The sequence below is a fragment of the Aythya marila genome (genome assembly GCF_965140915.1).
Source record: "Aythya marila genome assembly, chromosome: 3".
Classification (NCBI taxonomy): domain Eukaryota; kingdom Metazoa; phylum Chordata; class Aves; order Anseriformes; family Anatidae; genus Aythya; species Aythya marila.
Genome location: NC_139044.1, coordinates 65,281,622 through 65,295,824, shown reverse-complemented (window position 1 = coordinate 65,295,824; position 14,203 = coordinate 65,281,622). Strand labels below are relative to the sequence as shown.

Sequence of the window (14,203 nt, the reverse complement as noted above, 5' to 3'; positions counted from 1 at the left end):
TTTGTAAGCCGTGACTTGACATTTTATCCATAGACTGTCATAGGTGTAGCAAGTTGTTAATATTTACTTGTCATGCAGTAGGTTACCTGTACAGCAGTAATTTACATGCAGTGCATAAGGAGTTATTTACCTTTCTGTTATTGAACTTGCTCAGTAGTAGTTAGACATACTCAATTTCTTTCTCTTTCTTTCACAGGGCCTATCCTTTATATGTTGCCAGACCCAAACTCAGGGGGCCTATTTAAATCAACTGCTTGGGAGCATTATTCAGCATTATTTTGGACGATTTCTCCCTTCTTCACCAACTGCACTTGGAGTTGGACAGCATCCTTTGCTGACTGCTTTATGCAGCTCCATTACAGTCCCCCAGATGCTCCGTCTACGGAAGACCACTCTGCATGTCATAAAGTAAGGCCCAGCGAAGAACAAAACATCACTAACTCAGATTTCACAAACAGCTAATGAGAAAGGGAATGTCACTGTTGTTTTCTCAATAACTGATAGTTATGCTGGGTAGGGAGCCAAGGAAGGACAAAGCATATAGAGCACATATGGCCACATGAAAAGCAAGTATGTTTCCAAAAACATTGCACTCCAATATACCTCATCATATGGTTGCATCTCGGGCTGTATCTAGGGTCACAGAGTCAGTTGTCACAGCTGTCTGTGCATGGGAGGACGAGGTGCTCTTCTGAGTGTCAGAATATACATAGATGTGCCAGCTACCCAGGGGAAGTAAAGATTTTGGGGTGTGGGAAAACAGAGATGTAAAGATACAGTCTGCATTTTTTTCTTCACGTTGGGAGAAAAATTACCCCCCCCTCAAATATAAGATGATTGCCTATATCTGAGGTAAATTTATTTTTCTTTGTTAAATAGTGTGTGTACACGTTGATTAAAAGAATATCAGTGTTGAATGTAAGTAAATATGGTAGGCAATGTTGTAAGTAAAGCCTATATTATCACATATTAAGGGAGTGAATTAAGATTTCACAGTCTTCTGACATTTTTTATGAACTTATGAATACTCAAACTTTGTCATCTTAATAAAGTTATTTGTGAATGTGTGCATGCATGTGTGAATTTTAAGCTTGATATTGGAAGGAAAGTTCTGAAAGTGTAATGGCACTTGGTGACTTGTAAGACATGAAACGTTTCTTAGTGATCTGGGAAGAATATCTTAGAACGGAACAGCAGCCTGATTTATAAACTGTTGGGTGGTCAGGAGACAGTCACTAGGTCCACAGATAAATACATTCAAATTTCATTGGCCTTTTTACCGTACGAAAGTTAACGAGTATCTTGCTGCTGCACAGAGAAAATTGAACCAGAGTGTATTATCCAGGTCAGAGAATCATTTGAGTGGAAGCGTATGCAACCCACCCCCAAAAAATAGTGGGCAATTCCCATAGTAAGTTAATGGGACAGGAGATTTCAAAGATACTAACGTAAGACCACATGATGCAAAGGATATAGAAGTGTTACAATTCTTGTTTTGTAAGTTATGTCAATGGGCATTCAAATATTCAGATCTTTTAAAGTCAGTTTTATTTGAAAGTGTAAATTTGTATGTGTGCCTTATAAAATTTTTTAACAAGGATAACAGTTTTTAATTGATGCATTGCTCAGCAGACAAATTTGCTAGTTTGGGTAGCTAAGGGTAATTACTATTAAATATCTAAACAGTTATTTTGAAGGTTCTGGGAGTGCTCTTGTTAACTGATGAATAAATGCTGTGTTCTATTTACCTGCACCCTTCTCTCCTGGATGTTCCAAAGTAACAGTCATTGTCTTCAGTTTTCAGAAAATTCATTTGTAATGTCAAATCAACAGTTGTTCAATCTTGCATCACTTTTTTTGGAAAAAAATATTTTTTAAAAAAGTAAAAATTAAAAAAGTAATTAAAATTGGGACAGACAATGTCAGTAATGTCAAAACTTGTTCTTGGTGCAGACTGACAGGTTACCTTTTATTTTTGTGACCAGTTTTGTACTGGAGATGATTATGCTTGCTCTGAGCAAGCAAAAGCAGAGATTCACAGAATCACAGAACTGAAGGGGTTGGAAGGGACCTTGAAAGATCATCGGGTCCAACCAGATTGTTCTGTTTCAACATACCATTGACAAAAGTAACAGTACCAGTAGTGACAGAGGAGCTGTTACCACAAGTTGAATTGTGAACTGACAATAGCACATAAAGCTAAATAAAGTAACTGAACAACAGCTATATTTTGGATGTTGTTTTGAATCCTACTTTTATTCAGTTATTTTACGCAGCTTTAACTTTTATAGTCACACTTGGCTTTTAAACTATAATTATGACTGCTATTTTTTAGTTCCCTCAACAGAAGAGTCAAAAGGCATCACTGTCCTCTGATAAATTGGGAGCCATTTCTAAGACTAAGATAAATAGAAGCCATTAGCAGAGTCTAGATAAAGATAGAAATCTATGTAACAGGCCTCCCGCTGAAATATCACAATGTTATTTTCAAGTACGTGGTGCTTGCACTGAATGAAAGACAAATGAAAGAAAAATAAAATAAAACAACTCAGACTATGTTTTGGTTTGCTTTGTCTTCCCAGTGAGAACTATCTGCAGTTCAAAGGCAGTGCTCCGCCTCCTCGCTTGGCCTCGGTTCTTGCTTTCATTCTTGAAGTGCTTCAGCGAACACAGACCACTGCACAGTGTGATGTCGGCTTGGTTCTCCCGGCTGTGTTGAAATGCTTGGTGCTGGTTAATGAGCTGCAAGGTGAGCCCCTTGTTTGCTTTTAAAACATCTCTCTACACCTGTACGACTTTTATACTGGCTGAGCATCCTTCATCCCAATGTGCAAGTTTTCCATGGCTTTTAGATGAGGAGAATGAGGTGCATTAGCCAGATAAACTGGACAAGCTTTGGCTGGTCATTAAGTAGGCTGGGACTTATGTCTCCAAGACAGGAGTTCTGCTCTCAGACTCTGATGAACTCATGATCAGTTTGTCAGGAATCTGAAGAGCATTTCCATTCTCCCATACTTCCCAGCTCATTTCTCCCAGACTTTGTAACTGTGGAAGTTTTCTTGCACCTAAAGCTTTTAGCCCAAATTAGTCTAGAACATGTTCTCCACATAGAGGCATCAGAAAGCAACCTGCTACTTTTAATCCACTTATGAAGGGATCTTTGAGTCTCCTTTTCTTTCAGCACATTCCAGTTGGTAGTGATAACTTCATTTTTAGCTTCCTAAAAAATGAAGTACTGTGTTCACCCCACAGTTGTATACTGAATGTGAATGTGCCAACAATTTCCACTCCTTGCTGCCAGTAGAGGTATTAGGCAACGTGGGGATTCACCTCTGACTTCTCCAGAAAATTTTGGCTAATAAAGCAATTTTTGATTCTGTTCTGTGAAAGTTTCAAGGACAAGATATGCTCGGGTTAGCTGAATTAGCACACACCTTTCTCCCCACTTCTGCTATCATAGCCATATCTGTCTGAAGCTGAAAGTACCCACTTTGCAGTGTGCTGTGGGGTAGAGTGAGCTGAATGTCCCATGCTGATGTAGCCATCAACACACTGCCTGCCTAGACAGGACTCCACTATGCCCTTGTAGACAAGCTGTTGCAGCTCAGCTCCACCGTTACAAAGGAAGAGCTGTATCTTGCATCTTGAATATTTGGAAAAAATAAATGGAAGAAACTAGTGATTTTTGTTATTGTTGTCTGAAAAAAGCACAAACAGGTGGAATTCAGAACAATACCTACCACTGAACATAAGGAGTAGATCTGTATAGCTCTGGGCAGGATATAATGCCATGACTGCTCTTCTTCTATTCAAATAGGAATGATTGAAGAATACAAACAAAACTTAAATCTAAATAAAATCCCTATTTCCACTAAGTGTATGTCTCTGCCCTGACTCAGAGACAATATTGTACTTAAAAATCTGTATGTTTAAAGAATAATGGTGGTGAAAATAGGACTTTTGCATAAATCTGTGATTCATTCTGTTCTTTATAGACAATCTAACTAACTGCTCTAAGTCATTTCACTTGTATCAAAGTAAGATAAAAACCATTTTTTTCCTCATTTAAAAATTGTAATCTTCATGAAAGACATTCTCCAGATGGTCAGTTCAAGAGCTCTGTGTGAATCTTGTGATTTTTTTTTTTACAGTTAAAAAAATATCTACAGACATTGTGCAGTGCATGGTAGAAGGCTGCCAAGTGGGGTCAGGAGGAGAACATGCCACCCAGCTGACTTCTGTATTTAGGTAACTAGAAAATATGCCAATTGGCAGTGAATCTGCTGCAATCCAATTGACAGCAAACATGTTTTCTTTAAATAACTAATTATCTTTAACATACCACATTGTCTCTTGTTTATGGCACTTAAATTATGGTACTTTTGGCACCGGTTTTAAACGTTGCTTGGCCAAAGAGCCAGAGCAAAAATATAGAGAATCATTATCTGTGTTTTCATGGATTAGGTACTGTTTTGAAAAGACTACAGTAGAGAGGTACACTGCTGCTGTAATGGGAAAATCTCCTCGTGAATGGTGATGCTGAGTATAAGGTCCTATGGGGGATGTGCATGCCTAATTTGAATTGTATATAATGGAGATCAAATCCTCATAAAACAAGTTTTGCTTTCTAGTTTATTAATTTCTATGACAAGTAAATAAAATTATTTTAATGTCAGTTATACTTATTCCATACATCTGCAACATCCTTCCTGTAGTGTCCTGTTCCTCATGTGGATACAGCAGAGGAGATGCATGCGCTAAGACCCAAAGATATTTTGCAAACCTGAACACTGGTGCTGTGTTGGGTTATATCTAGATGAAAGCTCCAGAGACATTTTCTGAACTCCGTGTGTAATGCAGAGGCTTTGAGGTGTTTCACTCCAGTGGTGTAACTTCTCATTCAAATGTAATCTGTGCTCTTTAAAGACCTCAAGCCCTCAGGAAGATGAATGGATACACTTCCACCCTGCTTAAGATCTAGTGGAGCTTTAGAAAGAAATGCTTATGTTGTTTCTGCAGATTTGAATCTAGATGTCTTGTCTTAATGGACTTCTTAATTTATTAAATAATAAATACATCTTTTAGTTTTACATTCAGACAGCTGCATTACAAAGTAAAGTGCTCAGGAAGAAGTCAGCACTGACGAAACAGCAGCAGAATCTGACAATTTGCTTGAAAATAAATGTGTGGGTTTTTTTCCTCAGCATTAGCCTTCAAAAGCATGGCTCTGTTTGGAGAAGGTATTCCATTTGAGTATTTCAGTGTAACAATAGGAAAATTTCCATGCAGCCAGATTGCTTGTTCTGATTACTCTTCAGTTGTTCTTGGCATGTTCTCTGTATCTGGTTTTGACCTTGCATTAAATGCCTCTGTGCTCCCCTCAGGCAGTTTATCCAGGACTACATTGCAGTGTATGATCACCGGGTTTACAGCATATTAGAAGCAGTGGCAGTCTTGGATCAGACGTTAGTTACCAGCCTGATTCCCACAATGACACAGGCTCTGAAGGATTCAGAGCACAAACAAGGTCTTGGAAGAAATGCTGCACAAAGGTTTGTTTTTTGTTTAATGCTGCTTTTTGATAATGAATAGTAGGGTATATTCTCTTGAAAGAAAGCAATGTTAGACAGCAGTACAGATACTAAAAAATGAGTGATTTTTAAAAGTGTTCAAACAAAATCTACTTCGCTCATGCCTTTCATGATTTTAAGCCATGTTTACTAAGTATTTTAAGAGATATTTTGACGCTAGGGCTACAGACCCACACAGAACAGAGCCAGGCTGCCTCTGTTCACTACAATCTATGTTATAAAGCATGCAATGAAGAAGAATTCCTGCCCCAATGAATTATCCTTAAGTAAGTCCCTGTTTTAGATAACTTCATGGCTTAGATGTAAAATTACAGTTTAATCAGATATCATCTCAGATGCTTGGAAAGAAATATCTGTGGCTGAATTTTAAGAGTTCTTTTATATTATAAACTTCTGGGAGTTGTGGCTGTTCAGAAATGGCCAGCCTCCTCTCCGACAGGCATAGCAGAATCACATTTTCTCCATTTGCCCCCTTGAGAACTAAGGACAGAAATATTTGACGTGTGAATCCATCTAGCCTTAGAAGCAAATGGCACAAGGTGAGCTACTCAGCACAGTTGGTGGCTTCTCTTGGTGCAGATGCAGCAGTGAACTTTCAGCAACCCTATAAATGTTGCTACAAAAATGGAGGCAGCTCTGTACCTAAGCCAAAAGGGCTCCTTCCATTAGATCTCCTAACTGGAATGCAGGCTCTAGCAGGTCAAGGCCAGATCCTGGCTTCAGTGTCTGCATTACACATACTGGTACCCCTCAAAGAGTAGATCCTTGTCACACCTCAGCCTGGAGAAGTTTTGATGTACACTTTGGCAGGGCCTGGGTTGTTTAAAAACAAACAAAAACCAGTCATTTAAGAATGAAATTAATGGGATGGTAAAGGTTATTCAAAGAGTACACATTGGCTATGTAATGAAAAATATTTAATTCATTTATAATTGTATTATTCCCTTTTTATTAGCTTGGCAGTCTAGTATCTCACATCACTGTGCCCATAGCATGAGTCACAGAGAGATTTCCTATGTGGAAATCAGATAGTGAACACGGTGAAGTCTCATTGCAGATCTCCTTTAAGCCCTGGTTAACTCTATGTTTTAAAATAAAACAAAAATCTATTTCACAGCAGCTCCCTAAGGAAAGAGACTTCTAAGCATCTTCACAACACTTATAGCTGTAAATTATGCAACCCTCATTCTTCCTCCAACCCGGCCATGCTAAAAATTCACAGCAAACAAAGCTGTGGATAAATAGGGAAAGAAAAAGTTATTGTGGGTTCATATCCCAATGTGTTTGGAAATTATGTGCTTTTACTCCTCAGACGTGTGAAACTTTTAACTAACACATCACTTTTTTTTTTTGTTTTTCAACAGAGAAGCCTATAAAAGACTCTTATCTTACCTCTCAGAGGCTGGACAAAATGAGATACAAAAACTGGAAAATGAGACAGGTTAGCAGTATTGACGGTGATTGATCCTTTCCTCTGACAATGTTGATACCTAAAACTGCTCTGTACAACACACTAGCCTAGTTTTTATCTTTACAACTGCAATCCATTTATCTTTTTTTTTTTCAAGCTATGTATTAATTTTAATGATTTCTTTGGTATTTGAATATTGTCATGCATCTGAAGAGTAACTCTGAATATACTGCTGAATGGTGATTAAGAGGTATGGCAAATTTATTATGTGTTCAAATGTCTACATGAGCAGAGCCTGTGTTGCAACATACAAGGCAGGATTTAAAAAAAAAAAATTAAATCAAAGTAATTACACAGAACTCAATTCACATTGAGACCTGACCCTCTTAACACTGTCCTTTTGAAAACCTTCAGTATATTCTTAAGAAAATTGTAGCTTTGTAACTTCTAATTTATTATGTTAGGAGAATGAGAGAAAACTTATCTGTAGTACTGAGCTTTTTGAATGCAGTGCATTCACCAGTAGTTGGGCCAGTATGGTATATATTAAGAAAGGTCTTGTATATATGTTGCACAAAATGTATATAGCTGTCTTAACTTTCCGCCTGTATTAAAACATTAAAGTTCTTCAGTTTGCAGTGCAAAATCTCTTCTGTTGTGTTTGTGGGTAATATAAGAAAACATAGGCTCAGATTTCCTGACCTCTTCCTTTTCAGTAATGTTTTAAAATTAACCCAGAATTTACAGGGATCCCATGTTGTTTTTTATTAGTCATGACACTGCTAATAACACATTTAACTTACAATTGGTATAAATAGTGTGAGAAAAGAGAAAGAGGACAGTAGACCTCTGAAGGAAATGCTTATTTGGGATATTTATTTCATTTGAAATAAATAGGCTAGCAGTTACTTTTAATCCTCAAAAGCTGGATTTATCAAGTATTTTGCTGCATTTTGGATTATCCTTTGGGTCTTTCCAGAAGGAGTCAAGCTCTAACTTTTTCTGTGTTTTTTCCAATGTTCTCAGGAAACTTCCATTAATGCCTATGGAATTCAAATTTTTCACTCCCCACAGTAACCCGTATTTTTGCAACCACTTACTGGACCCTAGGAATAGTAAGTTTTGCCTTAATGGCAGCACTGGTGAACAGGCTGCTTCGTTTTAACGTTATTCAGATTTTAACTTTATGATATTAATGGGAAGGAAAGATTACTTTTGCGTCTCAAAAATGCCACCAAAAAAAATCTTGGTCAGAGCGACTTTACTTCCTTCATGGTAATTTTATCAAGTCCGAATAGATAATCTTTTTCCCTAAATCAGCTATCGTTACTTTGGATAATGCAATAACTAAAAGCCTCTTTAGGCTACTTAATAGTGCAGAACATGAAGGTTCTTTTCATTATGAAAGTGACTTATTGAACTTGCATTGTAGCTTCTTGTAAGCTTCTCTACCTGGGAGGAGTTTTATTCATCTCAAGAGAATTGTACTTCTAAAAAGCTTTTAAAAAATAAATAAGTTTTCCGAGTAAGATTAATAGAGATGTCTCTTCAAAATTTGAGTCCTACCACCCAGATTACAGAACAGATGTCTGACTGTAGTATTACTTCCTGAAAGTAAAACCTTGCACCTGTAAAGGATGGAGCAGACACAACAAATCATTTAATGATGTGTTTAGCAGATTGTTAAAGACACATTTAATACTAGCTGTAGTGGTTGGAAGTTTCTGAAAAAGCAACAGAGCTTTATGCAAATGGTAACAGCTCAGTGCATAAGAAACTGATTTAAACAGTTTGGAAATTATCATTCTTCTCTGTCAGAAAGTTAATGTGAACAGAAATAAAGCATTTTGCATCATATTCATCAACCACTGCCAAATGGGCAATCTGGTTTGGTCTAATTATTTGGTATGGACACTTGCAGATGTGACTGACAGTTTTGATAATATTAATGAGATGAAGGCTTGCAGAGTATTACTCTAGACTGACTTACCAAGTATACACCAAAACAGCAGTCCAAAATTAGTTAGAAAATAGAAGACAGTGCTAAATTTAAGTACAGTATTAAAAAATGACTGATAACCACCACAAAACTAAACAAATGATGTATTATCTTAGACAATATGTTAGATAATTATATTAGACAATAATTGTTTTATGTGTCTTATTAGATACTGTCCATATAAAGCTTAAATATTGCTTAGTGTATGAAGTAAACCTTTCTATATTATTTTTCACGCAGTTTGGTTTATAAAAAGTAAAAATGCCTACCTCCCTTGTACGTGGGGAACTGCTAAAGCTAGAGCAGGAAATCCTGGAAAGCTTCAGCTTCTACACTGGTTGCTACCACTGACAGGAGCAGGTCATCTGCATGTAGGTACAAAGGCTGCCTCGTCACTTTGCTTAATGAGTTGCAGGACAGAGCTTTGCTGCAAATCAGGTAAAGGGGATGTGAACAAAAGACTTCCACCTGCTGGTAAGCCTGCAGTATCCTTAGCCTCACTCAGAGGAAAAGAACTCAGCCCCTGCTGAGCTTTCTTCTTCTCCCCCCACCAAAGATTCATCCCCATGGTCATTTGTGAAATGGGTGGCCATCTTCTGAGGCATCTGCATTGGATCTTGTATGCAGAACAGGGTAAGTGTGAAAGCAGAGGCTTTCACTCAGAGACTCACGCTTTGATCTGTTCTGCCAGGGATCAGTATCCTGGTGGCATGGAGCTGGGTTTTTGTGGCGGCTGAAAACGTCACCTCAGGGTTTAGCCAGCAGATACTTCAGTGTGCTGCAATTTGGGCAGCAGCCAACAAGAATTTTTTTTATCTCTCAGTGACTCCCTAGTCTTAAACTTACTTAAGCTTCTTCCTTCCGAGCAGTTTTCCTGCCAGTATTTTTTGGGATGGAGGGGTTGTAAGCACTTATATTTGAACTGGAACCAGTAGGCATGGCTGGTATTACTAGCAAGTCATACACCAACCTCAGAGACTCACTTAAGTGATCATCACCTCTGCAATGTGTTGGGACAGGCAATTTCAGACATCTGTTTTCAAGGCAATGTAGATAGAAATCTACAGGGAGCATCAGAGCAGAAATCCTCTGCAAACCAGGGGGTGTAGATGTGTCACTGTCTAACCCTGCATTAATTTTTGGAGTCTTTATTTCTCAGGAGGGCAGTGAGCTACCAGAAGCTTCCACTACCACTGTGCAGGTGTCTTTCTCTGCCAAGTCCCATGTAGGGTCATCTGCCCTCCACTAAGTGATATAGATAACTGTTCTCCACTGAGTCTCAGGGGAGGATCCCTGGAAAGCTATTAAGCAAGGCTCCTGTGACAAGAATGTTGATAATTGGAAAACGGGGTCAAGCCTCAAATCTGAGATGATGTCTAGCAGATGAAGAAATTATGTCCTGAGATCACCTTCCCAGAGATGTATACCAAGCCTTACTCTGAATGTGTTAAGAGTGTTAATACAAGCTCATTGACTGCAGAGAAGACAAGAACTGCCGCTTGGATGCTATCAGCCCCTGACAGTAGCAGCTGTGTCAATCAGTTGGTGAGGGGGAGCCACACTTCCAGAGGCATGCTAGAGCTTAAAAAAGGCACTTGCCAAAAGCAGCTTGAGCTTTGTAAATTATTATTATTATTTTTAGGGGACAGTTGCTCTTGCAAGCAATTTGTCCTGAAAGATGGCTTCAGAAGGCATACGTTCCTTTCTTTTACCCAGTATTGCTATTATTTTACAACAACTGGAATATTTTTGCTTATAATTATTCAGATTGTTTTAGAGGATAATGGGCATTTCTACTATCTTATGGAAAATACTGTGGTTGAGATCACACTGTCCATATGGCTGTAGACCTATGCAGGGGGAGCTTCACCAATTTCACTGGCCTCATTTAGATCAATGGCACGAATGTGACCTAATCCAAACTTCCCTGAACTTGTGAAATTACTGAAAATTAATAACATTTTAATTACTTAAAATAAGGAAAATTGGCTTCCTGGAGGAACTGTTCAGTTAGCACCTGGCCAACTGCATATTCTTAAGAGAAATTGGTGTAGTGTCCACTAACATGTAAGCTTCAAAGGAATAGTACAGCCTACTGTGCCCATCTGTGCCCATTTGTAAATCTGTGTGTTGGGTTTTTTAACAGGCTGGAGCATTTTGTCTCCAGTTCTCCAAACATTATTTAAAGACCTTATGACATATTTGCCTCTATGTTCAAAAGTTACCTTTCAGAAATAATCCATCATCCCAGTAGTATTTAGACAGGCAAATGCCATTGCAATTCTGCTTCTTTTACCCAACTTTTTGAGGCTTTTGTGGCCTCCCGCAAGCTTGGAGCAAGAGTATTACTAAGGTTAGAGTTAATAATGAAATTCAGAAAGCCTTCACCAAACACTGAGGGTTAGTCCTGCTCCCCTTCTACATATGAAAAGTTCATGGTATTAAGCCATTTTGAATGTTAATTACATCATGGCAGGATCAACGTATTTCAATGGTGTGTTAGCAAAATATTAAATCTCCATAAGCTTTTTCTTCCCCAAAGCCTGCTGCGTGGTCCATCCCCAATATCTTCTTTGTGTTTAGCAATGCTAATAGTGTTGACAAGAGCTCTCTTTAAAGTCCAGCTGGCGCGAGCCTTGTAGGCATTTTCTCCACTGATTTTAGGTGCTTGAAGACTACTGTGCCCTTTCAGCTCTCAATTCCTACATATTGGAAAAAGGAGTAGAAAGTATTTCGTTTTTCTATTATTCTCCCTGTTCCAGAATTCAGGATACTGATCACCTCTGACCCATCATTGTCCTTGTGGTGTGAAACAGATGTCCAGCACATCATGAACAATGGCAGGGAGAGGAAAGTCTGGTTTATCGTTCCTTTAGTAACCCTAAAATAACTGAAAAATGATGGAGGGGGAGACAGAAACCTTCTATTCAAAATTCACATGCAACTTCCATTAGTCCCACAAAGCTGTCCATCTATTTTATAAGAATTTCCCATTTTTTACTGTTATTAAAGAACAGGAACATGATAATTTAAATTATTCCTTGCTTTCATTTTCAATGACAAAAAAAAAATAGTGGGAGAAGGCACTTGTTTCAATAAAAGAGCCTCTGAAATAGAAAAATTTATGCCTTTTATGCTGGAATAGAGCAGCAGACCTGTGCAAAGAAAAAGGTTCTGCGTATCTTGTAATTGCACAGAAGAGGAGCTGCCAACAGCACATACTGCTTACTACTAGTCATTTAAGGAACTTCTTTAACTGTCCACCTAAATGCAACGTATTTCCCTCAGGAAACTGAAAAGAGGTTTTATTGCACTCTGTTTTTCCTTCCCTCAGTAGCTTCAGAAAATTATGTATGCATGCGTATTTTCAGTTTAATCATATTTTATAATTTTTAACTATTACTTAAAACTCAAATTCAGTGTAATCAGCCCATCTGTTAGCAATGGTTATAAAATTATGTTGAAGATTAAAAATCTGATGCAGTGTCAATATGTCCTAGCATAATTAGGCTTGTTTTATGATGAATGACTAGGATATGGCTTTTGTCTACTTGAGCAGCATTGAAATGGTAACCCTTTTGTGGGCTCAATATACAAAACATAGAAGTACGTATAAAACAAAGCAGAACAACACGTGCCCAGATCCTGCACTCACAGATGTGATGTCTTTGCAGGCCTTCATAATTACCAACAGATTAATTCCCTGTCAAAACCAAATTAAATGAATTGTTCAGTCCAGCAAACATTGTCTCAGATATACCGTCATCCCTGTAAAGTGTCACCCAAACAGGCATTAAAATTTTTGAGTTTGCTAGTCATCAGTTTTAGAAAGGGCCGACATGACGTGTATTGCACTGGCAGAAAAATTACCTCAGTTGCAAGGTTGAGAGCATTGCTAAAAATACTTGTTCTGTTCTTCAGTACGTTAAGTATTGCAGCATAACCTTATCTACCCATAGTAAGAGTTAACATTTTAAGCATTTTAATTCTGGCATTACTGTGAAAAAACTATACATAACCATCTCTATTGAAAAAACATCATGTGGATATTTTTTCCCTTAAAATGTGTCCTTCAAAAAAAAAAAAAAAAGCTTAAATTTTGCGAAATTAAACTGTAGAAACCCTTTACATAGTCTATGTGCTAAACTTCCTGCAAAGTCTTCCTCCGCTACAAACTCTGACTGCAGATGAAGTGTTTTAACCTTGCCCTCTTAATTTATTCTACATTCTAATTTTCAATAAACAGATGCCGCCTCCTTTCGCGCTTGTTTCCACATTGTTCCACATTCTGCCTGTGTTGTTTCTGCATGTGTGAATATTCAATTATCTATTTCTCCACGATTCTGCAACTGATCTACTAAATGTCTGTACAGGTTTGGGGGAGGGTAACCAGGGAAGGCAAAACTTAAGGAAAAAAAGAGTCACAAAAGTTTGAATTAGCTTAGGAGTCAGGTACTCTCCCTGAAAGCTAAGTTATAACGAAAATCATAAGTACCAACTAGAAATGCAAGGATTACAAACATGCTACTGCAGGGAAACAGACTAGCTGCACACTGGCTCATAACACATAAGCATTTCTTTGCTCGGCACTTGGGTGTGAAATGCTCAACAGAAACCAAAGGGGCAGAGGAAGCCGTTGGTTTGGTGTTAGCGTCCTCTTGGTGCTGCTGCAGCATGTCAGTACTGTGCAAGGATGCTTCTGGAATCTGTCTTTTTGGATAAAAATCACGAAGCAGCTGATTGCTATTGTGGTTATTTATAGCTAAGAATTGCTGATAAAACATCTTAGGACTCAAAGGTGAAGTGTGCTGTATAAAGGACAAAATTTTACTTTTCATGGGAATGACCCCAAAAAGGAGATCACAGGACAGGAGTAAAAGTACAAAGGCTCCTCATTACAGCTCTTAAGACCCTATGGCCCAGCAGCCTAGCTGCAGAAATGCACAGAACTGCACTGGCTTACAAACTCACCAGTTTACAACTGCTGCTGCATTATTCAGCTGTAAAGGTACCTGTTTCCTGAAGCGCCTCCTGCGTTCTTGCTGGCTGTAACCTGCTCCATTACCTTGCACAATTTCCCAGCTGGGAACCTGAGTGAATTGTGCTGGCAGCTGCTTTCACACTGTGCTGGTCTGACTCCAGGAACAGAATGATCAAGCGGGGAAATATTCTTATTCTGGGCATCTTCAAGGCTCTGCAGAA

At 38.3% G+C, this 14,203-nt stretch overlaps 1 protein-coding gene across 2 annotated transcripts in view; it reads left to right on the top strand.

The window, feature by feature from the left end:
- MMS22L (MMS22 like, DNA repair protein) overlaps nucleotides 1–7,600 on the top strand; it is a 95,588-nt gene extending 87,988 nt beyond the window's left edge. For both annotated transcript variants that reach the window (XM_082758348.1, XM_082758347.1), the window contains 5 exons: nucleotides 197–408; nucleotides 2,583–2,749; nucleotides 4,152–4,248; nucleotides 5,385–5,552; nucleotides 6,956–7,600. In XM_082758348.1, coding sequence (XP_082614474.1) covers nucleotides 197–408; nucleotides 2,583–2,749; nucleotides 4,152–4,248; nucleotides 5,385–5,552; nucleotides 6,956–7,037 — 726 coding nt within the window. In that variant the 3' untranslated portion in view covers nucleotides 7,038–7,600. The remainder of the gene's footprint in view (nucleotides 1–196; nucleotides 409–2,582; nucleotides 2,750–4,151; nucleotides 4,249–5,384; nucleotides 5,553–6,955) is intronic.
- The last annotated feature ends 6,603 nt before the right edge of the window (nucleotides 7,601–14,203 follow it).